The following is an 18,020-nucleotide window of genomic DNA, read 5'->3' as shown; positions in this document are numbered from 1 at the left end:
TCTGTTTTTTTTTTCATTTTTTTAATTCTTTTTTCTCGCCACGCAATTGTAAGAGGGTTGTACCCTATTTGTTGTGGATTTTTGAAATAAATTAAATTAGATTAAATTAAATTAAGTAATCTTTTTTTTATTTGTTAATAATGTTTTCAAAAAAACAATAAATAAAATTGCAACTGAAATTTTGTAATTGAATCTTCAGAGAAATATTGGAGACTTCCATGGACGCTTCTGACATTTCTCTATACATCTTGTTTACTGGGTGCTGCACCAACGGTTTTCCTCAGTTCAAATGTGAAAAGTAATCCGCGAACAACAGTCCGCATTTAATTGATTTTTCTGTGTTTTTCTTTGGACATTGGCAATTTTCCTTTAGTACTCGCCAAGGTAAGTTTCTTTAGCATTATTTTGAGTAGGGGAATCTGGAATTGAGTGATTAAAAACCGAGAATTTGGCAATGTTTGAAAAGACGCTATGACATAACCTCAATTTGTGAAAGTTCTCCCTGAGATTTATACAGTTTTTCCGCTTTTCAGAGCTACTTTGGCCAGAAATCGGGAGAAATTGAAGTGGGATGGCTACTGGCGAGGTGCAGAGGATGGCCAATGGTATGGATGTGGACAATGATGAGGCGCAGATGTCAGACGATGAAGAAGGTAATTTGCCGGGAATTCTTGGGGTTTTGGGGAGACAGTTCTAATGGGATTTGGGGGATTTGGTGGGATTTCAGGAGGAACGAGGATAGGGGATATCTACATTCCACCACCGGTGCCACCGTATTGTTCAGCCGAGAGTAAAGGTCCTCGCTTGATAATTACTCACATTGTCAATGAGAACTTCAAGAGTTACGCGGGGAAAGTCACCCTTGGACCATTCCACCAGGTAAGGATTTTGTTTTTAGGGGGGATTTTCAGGCTTTGCAGGTGTTTTAGGATGCCCTAGGGTGATTGTGGGAATTTTTGTAGAATTTTACAGCTATCGTGGGGCCAAATGGAAGTGGCAAGAGCAATGTTATTGACTCAATGCTCTTCGTTTTTGGCTATAGAGCTCAGAAGATTAGGTCAAAGAAACTCTCAGTATTGCTGCACAATTCTGCAGCTCATCCCAATGTCACTAGCTGCTGTGTAGCTGTGCATTTCAAGCAGATTGAAGATAAACCCGATGGGACTTTTGAGGAGCTTCCGGAAAGTGGTTTTGTGGTTTCCCGGAGTGCTTTCAAGGACAATTCTTCATTTTACACGGTCAATGATCGTCGGGTGCAGTTCAAGGAAGTGGCTAGGCTGCTGAAACAGCATGGAATTGATCTGGATCACAATCGTTTCCTCATTCTTCAGGGCGAAGTGGAATCAATTGCCATGATGAAGCCCAAGGGAGCCACTGTGGATGCCAGTAAGAATGAATGTGGCCTCCTGGAGTACCTGGAGGACATCGTAGGGACAACGCGGTACAAGGAGCCCCTGGTGAAGATCAACGACAAGGTCATGATGTTCAATGATGAACGCCTGGAGAAGCACAATCGCTGCAAACTGGCCGAGAGGGAGATTAAGGATCTCGAGAAACCCTATGAGGATGCCTTGGAGTACCTCAAATGCGAAAATCAACTGACCCGGACCAAGAATCGGCTTCTGCAGAAGAAAATGTTCGAGAAACTGGCAGCCCTCAAGGAGTTCGATGAGCAGAAAAATGCCGTTCTAACTGAACTCAAGGCGCACAATGAGAAATATGACAAACTGAAGGAGGAACGCCACGAATTGGAGGGAATTGTGAAGAAGGACAATCAAGAATTTACCAATCTCACCAAGAAGCTCGAAAATCTCGAGAGTGAACATGAAAAAGTCACCTGCAAACACGCAGAAGTCCAATCCTTAATGCAGTCAACAAATACGCGCCGGAAGAAGACGATGACGCAAGTGGAGAAGGAGAAGCGCAATCTCGAGGAGCAGTTGAAGATGCCGGCAAAAGCTGAGGCAGAAATAGCAGAATGTCGCAAACAAATTGAATCAATGTCCCAGGACAAAGCCAAGGAGGAAGATCGACTAGCGACAAATCTGGCCAGCTTGGAAAATGAGACCAAAGCTCTCAATGAGAAGCGAGAGCCACTGGAAAATAAATTAATTGGCCTTCAGGAGGCTGTCAATGAGGATCGTGCTGCCCTGAGGACTGTGGAATCCGAGCTGAAAGCTGTGCAGTACAATGAAGTGATGGAGTCCAGGAAGTACATTTCGCTGAAGACAGCCTTCGAGGAGGCCGAGAAGACGCTGCAGGAGAAGGAGAAAGCTCTCAAGGAAGTCACACAGGTTCTGCCAAAGGCCAGGGAGGACCTAGCGACGGCTCAGGAGGAACTAAAAGTGAACAAGAAGAAGGAAGGAGAACTTCGAGTGGAACTTCAGCGCTTTCGGGCAAATGTAAGTGCAGAAATTTTTTTTTGTGTTTTTTAGAGAGGTTTTGGAAAGGTATTCTAGTGCTCAACAACTTTTTGGAACACTCAAAGTTTGCGGGATTGCCGCTAGTGGAGCAGGAATCGTACGTACGTTCGTTAGAAAATTTGCATGATGCATATGCTTCATGCGAATTTTCCAGTATTTTTCCTTGATAAATCCACGGAAATTCTCCATGGTGTATTTCCAAGGAAATTCCCATGGATTTACAGTAGACTCTCGCTCAATCGGCTCTTTTTCAATCGGGCGAAAAATTTTGTTAACTTCACATTTAATTATGAAGCTAATTCGCTCAAATTCGCTGTAGTTCTTCCTATTTTATCGTGATTCTTAATAATTGAGCGCTTTTTGTGGAATTTACAAAGGCTTTGACGCCCAAATCTATCGATAAACCGGATGACATTTTGCCCCAAATGCCCAATTGAGAGAAAGAGAGAGAGTCTACATTGTATAGTGGATTTTTTGTGTGGAATATTTCCCAGGAAATTTACGTGGATTGAATATGGATTTATCCACCAAAGAAAATGGAGAACAAATGAATATATTAAAAAATAGTAAATTTCACGAGGACTTTGACATATTTTATAAAAATCAGCGATAACGAATTTACACGAATATGAAAAGGCTATCGTAAAAAAAATTATTTTCCTAAAAAAAATACATTCCATGAAATAAAAGCCCAGATAAGCTTATGGTAGCTTATGATAGGTGAATTGAATTTTGGGTGTAAAGAATCGCATCGAGCCAATTTCATCCATTTCGACTGCCGAGAACAGTTTACTCGACGCGATTCTTTACCCCCAAAATTCAACTCACAATCGAATTTTCACGCATTCCGAGTTGCAAGCACCCCGAGTTTCACGCCTTTCCAGGTCACCTGTAAAGAATCTCAGCTACCATAAGCTTATCTGGGCTTATCACTGGTCATTTTCTATTTTAAATAGTCTAAGTGCAGAAGGCCAACAAAAGAAAAAAAAGTTCATTAAAATCGGTTAATAAACATTAGAGATAGAGCCCTGTCCATAGAGATATAGTAAGGGTCCGGATATAGTGGGTTGGGGTTGGGGTAGAGACGGATGAGACCCATCGTTAAAAGGATCATGATCTGAGATATAATTATACTAAAATTTTGTCAATATCGCTTCAGAAACACCAAAAATGCAGTTCGGTCATGATATTTTTGATTATAGCTCGGGTCAGGGAACATCAAGGGAGGAGTGCGACCCACTGTTGGAAAGGTCTCGACCCCAATTAACATATTAAAATTTAAAGAAAAAGCATCGTCTGGTTTTCGAAATATTCGAAATCTATTAATCGAAAATCGATTTTTCGATTAATGGGACCTTCTATTAAATCAGATAAAATTGGGGTGTCACAAGGGTTGTAGTGCTCCACGAGACCTTTCCAAAACACCAAAATTTTTCAAATTTCGATAATTAGAAGCAGAGATACGACCGTTTGAAAATTTAATTTTAGAGCCTCTCGAGCTCAAAGGGGGGAGTTAACTTTGGTATCGATCGAAAGCTCTTAGGTCCAGCTATAGCATACTAAAATTTGAGATCAATCCATGCCATAGGGGCGGAGTTATTGAGAAAACAAAATTTTGTTGGTGTTCCAAAATGGCGTAAGGGGGGGTGGGGGTGGGTCTGACATCACCAACTTCTAGCCACCTCTCGATATTTAACCTTTGTCGAAAACCGCTTGTCGATATCTCTCTCCGTTCTCTCTCCAGAAGTCGAAATGTAACGGACGGGACGGGACGGGACGTCCACGAAAATCGATTTCTAGCGCACATGATTTTCGTGATGTATGGGTGTCAAAACGTGTACATCCAAAATTTGGGCCCGATCTGACGAGGTCGGATTTCACCTGTGACTACAAAAGCTGAGATTGTAAAGAATCTCAGCTAACGAAAAAACATATTCTGATCAACTACCGATAATCTGAAGCTAGCCAGATGAGTTTGAAGGATTGTGATCTATCAATAGAGGTCCCTGAGTTCTGGAATTTTGTAAATAGATTTTCCGATTTCACTGCCTCTAGCGGTGGTTGCACGAAGTTTTGATGTTTTAAAGAATTGTAGTATTTTACAAGACCTGTCATAATCATCCGCGATTATCAATTTCTGAAAATTAGAATTAGAACTACAGTTATTTTCGGTTTTACTTTGGATTGAAAGGAGGTTAAGACGGTATCAAAAGATAGAAGGTCCGGCTACAATATATTTACTTACTTACTCCGGCGCTACAACCAATTGCTGGTCTTGGCCTGTTACGCGCCACTGTTCTCCTATACCGCGTCCTTAATGAGCTGGTGTTCTGGTTCACGCCGCCGCATCGGTCGATCGGAGGCTGGGTCGGCTTCGTTTCCTCGAAGCATAGAGTCCGCCCATAAAGATTTTCCAGGCTAGGTAGTCCTTATCTTTGCGAACAAGATGACCAGCCCACCGGAGCCTATTGAGGCGTGTTTGCTTGACGACAGTTACCTCTCGGTAGCGCTCGTATACCTCAAGTTTGTATATTCCCAACCCACAAATTTAACCCAAATAGACAGACAGGAAAATATTCTTGCCTCCACCGAGGCTTGAACTGGAGGCCTTTCGCTATCTAGGCGAATGTTCTACCATCTGAGCTATGGAGGCACTGGCTCTCATTGTCTTTGCCACTGATCTCAACCAATTGTCATGTGCACTTCAACTCGTTTTCGACTCATTACAAGCCTTGAGAAACTGTATCATGCGTATCATGGGTATCACGGTATTCATGGGAATCACTTGCTCGGATTGTCGCTCTCTGTGTACAAAACAAAATTTCTTGGGATTACGTACCAAGCGAACAGAAGTCTGTTCAACCACTTTCATAATAAATTAATTCTCCATGGAAAACATGGGCTGCTGGTTCAATTGTACGCATGATACCGTTTCTCCAGGCTCGTAGTGAGTCGAAAACGAGTTTCGAAATTTCTTGAGATTACGTACAAATCGAACGGAAGTCTGTTCAAACACTTTCACGTTTGTGTAGGCTCCGCAATCGTCTCTCCTCATATACGGGGCAAAAAAATCCGTCGTATGATCCTCCTCTCAAACACGGCTAAAATTTTGCAATTCTGTTTGCTGAGAACCCACGTCTCAGACGAATATGTGAGGACTGACATGATTATAGTCTTATAGATATGGGAGGGATAGATTTAACATCACCATCTTATATCGTTTACTGAATACTTAAGTTCGGGTTTGATCGAACAGAAGCTGATATGTAATCCCAGCTCAAAATCAAAGGATTTCTGATAAGAATGCAGGGAGATTTTGCTGTCGTTGGCCTGATAGAATGTTGTAATTGTAATAGAGTGAATAACAGAGACCTTTCTTGACCTTTGCTCTTTATCACGACGTCGGAGGTTGGATGTTCTGTTCATTTCGAATCTGTCCCAGTCCGGTGAATGGTAAACTCAAAGTTTAGAAATAGTGAACAAGTCCAGGAGCAGTGCAGCAGCAAATCGTCGGTTGCCGCAGCAACTGTGTTAACTGCATTTGCTTTGTGTCTGCATTCATTGCAAACGCTGCGCAGCGATGCGTTGCTTACAGCGAATGCTGACACAAAGCAAATGCAGTTAGCACAGTTGCTGAGCCAACCGACGAAATCTTCCCGCGTGTACGTGATTCTTCCTCAAATTTCGAAACTATGTGAAGAGGACGTCCCTCCTCGAAACGTTGTGAAGAATTAAGAGTGTTAGAAATTCAGTTAGATAGGATGTAGTCTGTAGTCCTACATCGCCTTTCCTTTCCTTTAGTTGGAGGAGGTTACGACCAATATGCAAGCAGCCCAGTCGAGGGACAAAGTCGTGAATTCACTGATGCGGCAGAAGCAATCGGGTAATATTCCGGGGATTCTGGGTCGTCTTGGGGATCTGGGTGGAATCGATGGTAAGTACGACGTGGCCATTTCCACTTGTTGCGGTCGTCTAGATAACATCGTCGTGGATACGGTGGATACAGCTCAGGCGTGCATTGAGTATCTCAAGAAGCACGACGTTGGCCGAGCTACATTCATTGCTTTGGAGAAGGTGAATCATCTGCAGGAGTATTGCAATCAACGGTTGAGTTACCCAGAAGGAGTTCCGCGTCTTTTCGATCTGATCAAAGTTGAGGATCCGCGAGTTTCTGTGGCTTTCTACTTCGCTCTGAGGGAGACTCTCGTTGCATCCGATCTAGATCAAGCGTCACGTATTGCGTACGGTGCAACTAGGTATAGGATGGTTTCGTTGCGAGGAGATGTGATTGAGACGTCAGGAACGATGTCTGGAGGAGGAAAGACAGTGATGCGTGGTAGGATGGGACAACATGTGGCCACAAAGACAGGCGGAGGAACTCCAAAGTCCAGGAAGGAGATTGAAGGGATGCAGGTGAAGGCTGAGAGCTTGCAGTCGGAGATTAACTATCTGCAGGAGCAACAGGGCAATCTGATGCGTCAGATTAGTGAGTTGACGAGTTTGATACGATCAAAGGAGACGCTAGAAAAGAAGAACCTCGTGGATATTAAGAGTTTTCGTCAGCAGTTGCCGCATATGAAGGAACAAGTGGAGCGGCAGGAAGTGAAGAAGAATGAGACACAGTCGGATCCGGAGAAGGTGAAGGAATTGGAAGGAGAGATTGAGAGGAGGAAGAGTACATTGGCGAATTCGGAGAAGGCTGCCAAAGAGATTTCTGATCAAATTCTTGGAATCAATCGGCAAATTGGTCGGATTACGGATTCAAAGGTGAAGACGGTGAAGGAGAAGATTTCGGAGTTGACGAAGAAGATAGAGAAGATGACAACACATGTGAACAAAATGACGGCGAATTTGAATAGTGCCGATCATACGAGGAAGAAACTCGAGACGAAAATTAAGAATCTGGAGGAGGAGATTGAAGAGGCGGCTAACTGTATCAGGGAGAAGAGTGACGAACGGAAGCAATTGGAGGAGAAAGCTGAAGAATTGAAGAAGATGATTGAAGAACATCAGGCACAAATTGCAGAAGCAAAGAATAAGAATTCCGGAACGACTAAGAGGATAGCCGAGATTCAGAAGCTAGTGAGTCAAGGTAAGTTGGCCAAAGTGGAGATTGATGATAAACTCCAGGCCATAGAGAAGCGAATAAAGGAGATCAATGAACGGATCCCAGCTTGGCGTAACGAAATCAAGAAGTTAACGCTTCAGGAGATTCCCAATCAGACCGATCTGGAACCACTGAAAACGTACACGGAGGAAGATTTGGAGTCACACACTCTGCAAGATCTGCAGTATGAATTGGATGTACTTGAGACGAAGCTGAAGAACGCCAAGCCCAATCTTTCCGTTATTGAGGAGTACAACAAGAAACGCGAAGTCTACCTGCAACGCGTACAAGTTTTGGAAGAAGTTACGAAGCGTCGGAATGACTTTAGAACGCTGTACGACGAAGTGAGGAAGAAGCGCTTCACAGAATTCATGCAGGGCTTCAGTATCATCTCGAAGAAGCTCAAAGAGATGTACCAGATGATAACGCTAGGTGGAGATGCTGAACTTGATCTCGTTGACTCAATGGATCCCTTCAGCGAGGGCATCATGTTCAATGTGCGACCACCGAAGAAGTCCTGGAAGGTTATTTCCAATCTTTCGGGCGGAGAAAAGACTCTCTCTTCCCTGGCACTTGTCTTTGCCCTTCACTACTACAAACCATCACCGTTGTACGTCATGGATGAGATTGATGCAGCTCTCGACTTCAAGAACGTCTCAATTGTGGCGCACTACATCAAAGTGAGTACACTTTCTCAGTCTTCGGCTTGTAATGCACTGCATGCAAAAGTTGTCGGATTGTGGCTATTTTGAACAGAATTGGCCGGAGTTGCAACGCGAATTTGCAAAGTTCTTCAAAAACTTTCACTTTGCACTTTGCAAATAGTTTTGCAAAGCTTTCAAAGACTGAACTCGAAGAGATGAGACTTTTCACAGAAAGCAAGTTTTCGGCTTTATACTTTGCAAAACGGTACTCTTCACTTTGCAAAATACACCTTTCACTTTGCATTTTTCCTGTAGATTTGCAAAGTTGACTAAATTTTTAGTATTTTGAATAAAAGATTTGGTATGCAATCGATCTGCATTTCCAGAATCTAATTCATTTATTGCAAAGACATGACTGAAACTTTCTTGAAATTTTCGGTAATTTTGTGAAATTTTATGAAATTTTGTGAAATTTTATTAAATTCTTATAAAAATTTGGATTTTTTAGTATAAAAATGATGGTTTCCTCACTCGATTACCGAAAATAGTCACAAGATGTCTTGAAATTTTGACAATACTGTGAATTGCAGAGACATGAATGAAACTTTCGTGAAATTTTCGGTAATTTTGTGAAATTTTATGAAATATTCGATTTTTTAGTATCAAAATGATGGTTTCCTCAGTCGATTACCGAAAATAATCACAAGATGTCTTGAAATTTTGACAAAACTGTGAATTGCAAAGACATGAATGAAACTTTCATGAAATTTTCGGTAATTTTGTGAAATTTTATGAAATTCTTATGAAAATTTGGATTTTTTTAGTATTAAAATGATGGTTTCCTCACTCGATTACCGAAAATAATCACAAGATGTCTTGAAATTTTGACAAAAGGGTGAATTGCAAAGACATGAATGAAACTTTCATGAAATTTTCGGTAATTTTGTGAAATTTTATGAAATTTTAATGAAATTTTGGATTATTTAGTATCAAAATGATGGTTTTCTCACTTGATTGCCGAAAATAATCACAAGATGTCTTGAAATTTTGACAAAACTGTGAATTTACGAATTTTCAACTATTATTAACCTCTTAAGAATTTAAAAAAATACATATTCATTTCGTGCAATAGACAAAATATTGTTTAGGAATCAATTGCATCTTGTTGTGGCTTTATTGTGAGTTTCACAGCGTAAAAGATGAAAGACTTAAAAAAGTTAGCCGAAATGCACCAAAAAAGAGGTTTGTGTTTTGACTCACCGGAAAGGCCCGATAAATGGTTTGTGTCTTGCCTAGCCCTAAAAGTGGATCGCCCGAAAAATGGTGGGTGTCTTGGCTAATGAATAGAAGACACTGAGCCCAAATAGAAGTAGATTTTGATTGTCCAATAGTGTCTTGGATAAAAGGTAAATGGAACTCTATTTGTACAAAAAGTCGTTGAAGTTCGAAGAATTCAAATTCAATTTCGAATTTTCATACTAAATTTTCGAACAAGGTGGGGAAAATTTATTAAATATCAAACTAAAAAGCTGGCAAAAGAGTTACTCAGTGATTATGGAGTGATTAAATACTGGGGCAAGAACAGCAAACGTCGTTGTTCTGCTTTTTTTTCCTCACAACAATGTGAAGACCGTCACATTTTGACACTTGAGCACTTCGAAATTGATACATCCTGTTCGAAATTCGAACAGGATGTATCAGCAACCTTGCGAAAGTATTAAGAAGTACGAAAGTCCCTTTTTTGGATCTTCAAATAGATTTTCGAATTTTTCAAGATCTATTTCTGTACGGAAAGATTGAAACGCGGAAATGTTGCCAAATTGTGTTTAACTCTTTCTGGACCGAACCATATTTCTCCATTTTTTTTATTCAGAAATATCTACACTCAGGAATTAATTGAGGTCCTACAAAAAATATCGTACACTTGGACATTCTTACAGTTTGTAATTATGCACAAGAATAGGATTTTTATCAGTTCTGAAAAAAACATTGATTTTCACAAAATATTCATATGCTGCTTTGGGTACTCAGAGTCCCAAAAGAGACGAAAGAGTTAATTTCATTTGACATTGCTGAAGCATACTTTTGCTCTGATAATTTCCACGTCACAGTTTCCGTGTTTCACCGTGTTTTCTTTGCGTGAAAAAAAAAATAACGGAAAGGCCTATTCATTAGCCAAGACACCAACAATTTTTCGGATGATGCGCCTTTTGGGCCTTTTGGGGTAGCCAAAACATTGATCACTCGTCGGCTTATAGCCTTTCCGGTGAGCCAAGGCACAAACTTTCTCTCGGGTGGATTTCAGCTAACTTCAGCTCAGTTCAACCGAAAAGAAAAACCTTTATTGAGGAATACTGCTCTGAAATGAGCTGAAATTCACCCGAAAAAAGGTTGGTGTCACGTTTCACCCAACAGGCTATAACCCGAAAAATAGTTTGTGTCTTAAATAGGACAAAAAGGCCTACAAACCCGAAAAATGGTGTGTGTCTTGGCTAATGAATAGGCCGTCATTTTTTCTTGCAAGGAAAACACGTTGAAACGCGGAAGTGTTGATAAAATTAGTTTAATTCCATTTTACATTGGTTGAGCATTATTTTGCTGTTATAATTTCCGCGACAAAATTTCCATATTTCATCGTGTTTTTTTTTTGCATAAAAAAAATAACGGAAAGGCCTATTCATTAGCGACGACACTTACCATTTTTCGGGTGATGCTTCTTTTGGCGTAGCCAAGACACAAACTATTTGCCGGCTTATAGTCTTTCCGGTGTGCCAAGACTCAAACCTTGTTCGGGTGGATTTCATCTAACTGAAATGAAGCTAAATTAGCTGAAATTCACCCGAAAAAACGTTGGTGTAACGGTTCGCCCAACAGTCTATCACCTGAAAAATAGTTTGTGTCTTGGCTAGGACAAAAGGCTCACAAACCCGAAAAATGGTGGGTGTCTTGGCTAATGAATAAGCCTTTCCGTCATTTTTTTCTTGCAAGGAAAACACGTTGAAACGCGGAAGTGTTGGCAAAAAGTGTTTAATTCTATTTGACATTAGTTGAGCATTCTTTTGCTGTTTTAATTTCCGCGTCAAAATTTCCACGTTTCATTGTGCTTTTTTTTTGCATAAAAGAAGAATAACGGAAAGGCCTATTCATTAGCCACGACACTTACTGTTTTTCGCATGATGCGTTTTTTGGCGTAGCCAATATACAAACCTTTTGCCTGCTTATTGTCTTTCCTGTGAGCCGAGACTCAAACCTTTTTCGGATAGATTTCAGCTAAATGAAATGAAGCTAAATGAGCTGAAATTCACCGTAAAAAAGTTGGTGTCACGGTTCGCCTGACAGACTATCACCCGAAAAATAGTTTGTGTCTTGGCTAGCACAAAAAGGCCCCCAAACCGAAAAATGATGGGTGTCTTGGCTAATACGAACGAAACAGTTTTTTAAAAGTCGTTTTTGAGTTTGCGAGTGTAAGGTCTTGTTTGTCTGAATTGAGAGGCTGATATACTAAGTTTGCACTAATCGCTTGGCTTAATTAGATTAGTTAGTCATTAGGTTGACTGATCATGTTCTAAGTGGAATATATTCAATGCAGGAACGCACCAAAAATGCTCAGTTTGTCATCATATCCCTCCGATCTAACATGTTTGAGCTCTCCAATACGATGGTGGGCATTTACAAAGTTAATGACTGCACAGATTCTGTCGCAGTTGAGAATGACTGCAGCACGGACTATCCGCAGGAATCCGAGGACAATACTCAAGAGACTATTAGAGTAACTCAGTCTCAGGATGTTAGAATGACTCAGACTCAGGACATTATGAGGACGTCGGAAATAGATTTCAGGATGAGTGACCAAGGGGAAGTACCAGGAGAAATACCAGCAGATAGATAAATGCAATAGAATCAGCAACATTCTTAATTTTTTTTCAGGAAGCTTTCTCTGTACTCAAAACAACAAATTTTCACATTTTTCAATAAACGAGTTTAATTTTTTTTTAAACAGCCAACGATTAGATCGTGTTGATGCCGCCCATTAGGTTGACCACGCGGTTTTTGTAGCGCTTAGAGATGTCCGTTTCGATTTGCTGTTGCAGGATTTTTGTGTGGCTGATGGCTTTTGCGAGATCCGGACGCAAACTGGCTGCCTGCTCGTGGTACTTGACGGATTTCTCCTTGGACAAATTCTCATTTTCTTTCAGTTTGTCGATTGCAGTCAGCTTCTGCCTCACTTTAGCCGACAGGATGTCAATGTACCTGAAAGTTGCAAGTTTTTTTTTATTTGGTTAATTTTGTTTAGAGGCAAAACGGTTACAGATATCGACTTGGAATCTTCACGAAATTTTTACCGAAATTGGCAAATGAAATTTTGTCCCATACTGGAACATGAATTTCTGAAGACACTCTTTTTTTATTCTTTTATGAAGTTTTGGAAATTTTCATTACCAATCACGAAATTTTGTTTTTAATTGAAAGTCTGAGAAACAAAACTAAAAAAAATCTAAGTTTTCCAACATTTTACATGGTTTTGTGAATTTTTAATTTGTTTCAAATATCAGGGTATAATTACATTGATTATGAAATTTTCAAAAGTTTTAAAAATCAGTAAGAAATTTCTGATTTAATATTTTGAAATTTGGCAAATTTAATACATCATCATATTTTACTATAAAGTTTTGGAATATTGTATATTGTTTCACAAAAATTTACCCAATTCTTTTCAATTTCTGAAGTGGCTTTTTCATGATATTTTGGGAAGTTATATGAAACATTACGAAATTTTGGATAATTAGAAACTCTTAAATCGATGCAAAACAGTTTTGATTCCTTTTGACAGTTTTAACTATTTTTTTTTATAAAAAAAATGAAAATTTAAAGAAATTCTTTATATATTTACTAAAAATTTATTCTAGCACATTGTTTTAAGTGCAAAAGTTATCTTGAAATTTTAGATATATCATGAAATTTCGCGGAATTTTGGAAATTTATATGAAATATTAAGAAATTTCGGTTTTTTTTCGACAAAAACTAATATTCGTATAACTATCTGTATTTTCTTATAAAATAAATGTCTACGAAATACGTAATGAATTTTTAAAATCCTTAAAACTTAAAAATAGTAAAAAATAGAACGAAAGCTTATCAAATTTTATCTATAACAAGATCCTAAATAATTTTAATACTAAATATTGAAGGCCTTTTCATGCGCTGCCAGTTAAAGTCTGAGAGTCAAAAACCCGAAAGACAAAATCTCGAATAGCCAAAAATCTTAAATGGGTCGAAATACCAAAAAGCAGACATCCTAAATAGGCCAAAATTCCGAAAATCCAAAATCCCGAAAAAACAAATTGCAAAAACCAAAATCCTTAAAAGCCAAAATCCCGAAAAGAAAAAAATCTTAAAAGTCAAAATCCCGAAAAGCCAAAATCGGGGTTGAGTCGAAATTCCAAAAACCCAAATCCCGAAAAGGCAAAATTCCGTAAAGAAAAAAATCCTGAAAAGACAAAATCCCGAAAAGCCAAAGTCTCGCAAAGAAAAAATCTCTAAGCCAAAATCTGGGATGAGTCGAAATTCCGCAAAGCCAAAATCTTAAAAACCAAAATCCCGAAAGCCAAAATCTCGAAAGCCAAAATTCAGAAAGTCAAAATCCGGAAGAGATAAAATCTCGAATGGGTCGAAATCTCGAAAAGTCGAAATTTCGAATGGGCCAAAATACTGAATGGACTAAAATCCCGAAAAGCCAAAATCCCTGAAAGCTAAAACCCCGAAAAGACAAAACCACGTAAAGCCAAAATCCCGAAAAGCCAAAATTTTGAATGGGCCAAAATACTGAATGGGCTAAAATCCCGGAATGCTAAAACCCTGAAAAAACAAAACTCCGAAAAGCCAAAATTTCGAATGGGCCAAAATACTGAATGGGCTAAAATCCCGAAAAGCTAAAATCCCGGAAAGCTAAAACCCCGAAAAAACAAAACCCCGAAAAAAACAAAACCCCGAAAAGCCAAAATCCCGAAAAGCCAAAAATCCCGAAAAGCCAAAATACCGAAAAAATAAAATTCTGAAAAACAAAAACTCGAATGGATCAAACATCTCTCAACTTGAACGTCGTCTCGTTTTTGAGGTATTATCGTTACATTTTTGCAACGTGTCTTTGAAATGCATCTGAGTCATAAGAATATTCACGATTTTATCTCGACATTATTTAGTAGAGCTTTTATTAAGGGACAATCTTAAAAAAGGGGTGGAAAAACGTCCCAGGCTTTGCGAAGTGCTCGAAGTCGTGACTTGGATGCTATCCCTCAAAAGTATTTTTGCATCAACCGTTTACCAGATCTCAACCGATTTAGGGCAGAATCACATTGACAGTAAAATGCTCACCGTATTTCGTTAATTTATGCATTTTCATTGCTCGATTACCGTATTAGCTTATCTCATACTCGGTGGCACGAGGTGAAAATAAAATAAGAAAATTGAAGAAATAAAACGAATATGTATTAAACGGTGAGCCAAGAAAAAACTGCAAGAGAAAATCGTACAGTTTTTTTTGCTCACCATTTATCGTAATTGCCTTCCTTTTTCTTCAATTTTCTTATATTATTTTCACCTAGTGCCACCGAGTATGAGATAAGGTAATACGGTAATGGAGAATTTGCGTAATAATTGCAATGAAAATGCGTAAATTAACGAAATACGGTGAGGCTACGGCGAGCATTTTACTGTCAATGTGATTCTGCCCTTAACTCTTTAACGACGAGACACTTTTTATGGACTGAAAATCAACAATAAAAATTAAACTGAGAAACATAATTAATGATAAGTCTTACATCTAACTTTGGAAAGTCCAACAGAGTTTGATTTGGTGTATTTTGTGCTTCTATGAACGATAGGGACAAAAATAGCCCAAAAATTTAAGTAATTTTTCTGACAATAACCAATGAATAATATTTTTCGATTTAATGAAAGATATTACATATGAGTATTGAAATTTTCATTGCCAAAAGGGTTTTGCTCAAAAAAAAAAAAAAAATTGGAAGTATAAAAAATAAATAAAATCAATTATGAATTTGAGAATTTAAAAATTCGCCATTTTTTAGCTTATATATTTACTACATAGCCAATAGCTAGAGACTTGCAAAAAGTATTCTTGATTCCTTCAACCTTCTACTTAACAATTATGTACAGAACAGACATAAGAAAAAAATAACTAGCTAGTCAGGAAAAATTATTTTCTTTTTGGGACACCGGTGTTCCAATTGTCCTTAAAGGGTTAAACCGATTTGTAAATCACTCGAAATATCCTACAAAATAATTTTCAGATTAATTGATTTTCAGACAAAAATTACTCATCGGTTCATACCGGTTCATTACCGGTTCACAACCGATTTGAACGGATTTATAAATCACTCAAAACATTGCCCAAAATAACTTAGGTCTAATATAATTGAAATTCTAATGAAAATAAGTTATTGATTATGAACGCTATGATCGGGAGCATTACCGGTTCAAAACTAATTGGAACCGGTTCAGTTTTGTCGGAAATTCCAAGACCTTTCCAACGAGGCCAAATACGACTCCATTCGCCTGATAAATGTGCTTCTAGAGCCTTTTTATCCTTTGACATTGAAAAACCGTTAAGGAATGATTCAAGGTATTTTCACACATGTTTTCGAGCCACAGACTCTCACTCAATCGGCTCATTTTCAATCGGACGAAAAATTTTGTTGACAATTTTCACGTTTAAAATTATGCTCAACGCACAATAACTCTTGTTTTCTAAACATGTTTTTGACATTTCAATGAGAGTGAATGAAACAGAGATCTAGTCATCTCGTTCTTTCTCATAGAAAATGTTGAAAACATGTTTACAAACAAAAGTAATTGTGCGTTGGGCATTATGAAGCTAATTCGCTCAAATTCGCTGTATTCTTCCTATTTTATCGTGATTCTTTATAATTGAGCGCTTTTTGTGGAATTTACAAAGGCTTTGACGCCCAAATCTATCGATAAACGGGATGACATTTCGCCCCAAATGCCCAATTGAGAGAGAGTCTATTGTATCTCAAAAAGCATGGTTTTGGAGGGGAAGGGGAGGAATAGGAGGAAAATGAGGGGCATGTTGACAATCCTTGGGTTGACTTATGGGGGGTCCCCTGAAGGTCCCAAGTCGCTATCTCTAACCGTTTAGCCTCTAGAGCTGGCGGCAACAGCAATTTCTGAGAAATCGTCCGAAACGCGAAGAATGGTTAAGAAAAATGGTCTCCGGCCCGGGGCTTCAAGGTGGAAATATATTGCTCTTTCCGTGCAGTTCGAGCAGTTTTTCCAGCATTCCGCAAAGTCTTTTGCACTTTATCACTTGTGAAATAAATTGTTTCTTATTCTTACCTTGGGGAATGTTTAACTTGATGCAAATACTGAAGCTGGGGCTGCATTGTGTTGGCCAGGACAACTTCCACATTCACTATCATCTGCTGAATGGTGTTTGTATCCTGTCCGGCGATCTCATCCAGGAAGGAGAGGGAAATCATTGAGGATTCCGACGCCGTTGTCAATTCATACAGTCGCATCTTGAGAAAGGCCTCCAGCTCCATGAGTTCATCGATAAACTGATCTCTGTACTTTGGTGCATCCAGCACCGAGAGAGCTTCCTCACCACGAGCCACACCACCTGATTGTCCACCTCCCTCCACCACAATTCCGCTCTCCTCCAGCGAGATATCGAAGTTGATTTCTGCTGGATCTGTCACAGTCTCATTTCCTTCGCCCCAATCGATGGCTCCGTCCGCTCCGTCGGTCTGGAGAGTGATTTCTCCCTCGCCAAAGTCAATTGTCTCACCGAAGTCGATTTCTTGATTGACTTCTTGGGCTGTGTCTTCCTCTGGGCCAAAGTCAATGGGGGTTTCTTCGACGGAGAGTGGAGCTTCTGAGTAGAGGAATTCATAAACTGTGGAATTCCCTGCCACTGCCACGTGCCTGATGATCTCCAGGCAATTCCTATTCTTGCAGTATTCCCCATAGAGATTCACTGCCTTGTCCAGAGATGATACCTTGGATGCTATTTCGTCGTACAATTTGGGGAGTTGCTCAACTTTTTCTTTCAATTCAGCCCGAATCTTTTCACCCTTGATACCCAGCTGCTGGCAGAGTGTATTGAATTCTGACCGGATGGCATTCTGGGACTTTGACATATCTTTAGCTTTCTTTGTGGATTCCTCGCTGAGCTGCTCAAATTTGGCAATTTGCTTCTTGAGACTCGGAATCTCGAAGGTGATATTCCTAACGAGAATCTGAGCTGCTTCTGCCAGGTAGACACTATCCTTCTCATAGCTTCTCACCACATCCTGCCAATCCTTCATCCTCTGACTCCCATATCGTCCAAAGACATTCTTCGTGTCCGCCTCAGTCATCTTCAGGATCTCCACAATCTTGAGGCAATGGAAGTAGTTGATATCTGGAAGAAAAATCATGTTTCTGGAATTCTGGCTTTATTGCACGTTAGTCTGATCAACTCACGAGCTCCAGATAGCAATTTCACCAGTTCCTCATGGGCAGGCATATCCCGGATGGCATTGTTAATCTTGTTCCGGATATCTGGAATGGCTTTGTGCCAATCTTTCCCCACGACTCGCCGACTGACAAGCCATTCCTGAAGCTTTCCCGTATGGATATCAATAGGGATATCTTGTTCCTGGAATTAGAGATAGTTTTAGCTAACTATATTGCATGGAAAATGCGAATTTTCACTCACATCCATGGTTTTCCGGGGGTTTTTCTCCTCAAAAACAGACACGTTGTCAAAATTCCTGGCCACCTGTCATGGGCAGCGCCTTCTCGTTGATTTCCATGGAAACGCGC

The 18,020-nt window shown here is 39.6% G+C and overlaps 2 protein-coding genes across 4 annotated transcripts; one reads left to right on the top strand and one right to left on the bottom strand.

Annotated features, from left to right (window-relative positions):
- The first annotated feature begins 257 nt into the window (after positions 1–257).
- LOC129798180 (structural maintenance of chromosomes protein 4) lies at positions 258–12,171 on the top strand. 3 transcript variants are annotated; one of them, XM_055841191.1, is made up of 6 exons: positions 258–384; positions 534–653; positions 728–879; positions 963–2,402; positions 6,225–8,210; positions 11,764–12,171. In XM_055841191.1, exons 2-6 carry the CDS (start codon positions 572–574, stop codon positions 12,061–12,063), a joined length of 3,960 nt encoding a protein of 1,319 aa, XP_055697166.1. In that variant the 5' UTR covers positions 258–384; positions 534–571; the 3' UTR covers positions 12,064–12,171. The 3 variants fall into 3 exon arrangements, with proteins under 3 accessions (XP_055697166.1, XP_055697164.1, XP_055697165.1); XM_055841189.1 differs by having other exon boundaries at positions 271–384; positions 549–653; XM_055841190.1 differs by having other exon boundaries at positions 271–384; positions 518–653.
- Positions 12,131–18,011, bottom strand: LOC129798218 (CDK5RAP3-like protein). Its single transcript, XM_055841246.1, has 4 exons — positions 17,914–18,011; positions 17,679–17,853; positions 16,551–17,616; positions 12,131–12,425 (listed from the first exon to the last, which is right to left on the bottom strand). Exons 1-4 carry the CDS (start codon positions 17,917–17,919, stop codon positions 12,182–12,184), a joined length of 1,491 nt encoding a protein of 496 aa, XP_055697221.1. The 5' UTR covers positions 17,920–18,011; the 3' UTR covers positions 12,131–12,181.
- Positions 18,012–18,020: the final 9 nt, after the last annotated feature.

This window comes from Phlebotomus papatasi, chromosome 1, assembly GCF_024763615.1.
Source record: "Phlebotomus papatasi isolate M1 chromosome 1, Ppap_2.1, whole genome shotgun sequence".
NCBI lineage: Eukaryota > Metazoa > Arthropoda > Insecta > Diptera > Psychodidae > Phlebotomus > Phlebotomus papatasi.
The sequence above is the reverse complement of the archived record's forward strand: the minus strand, read 5'-3'. Positions and strand labels throughout refer to the sequence as shown.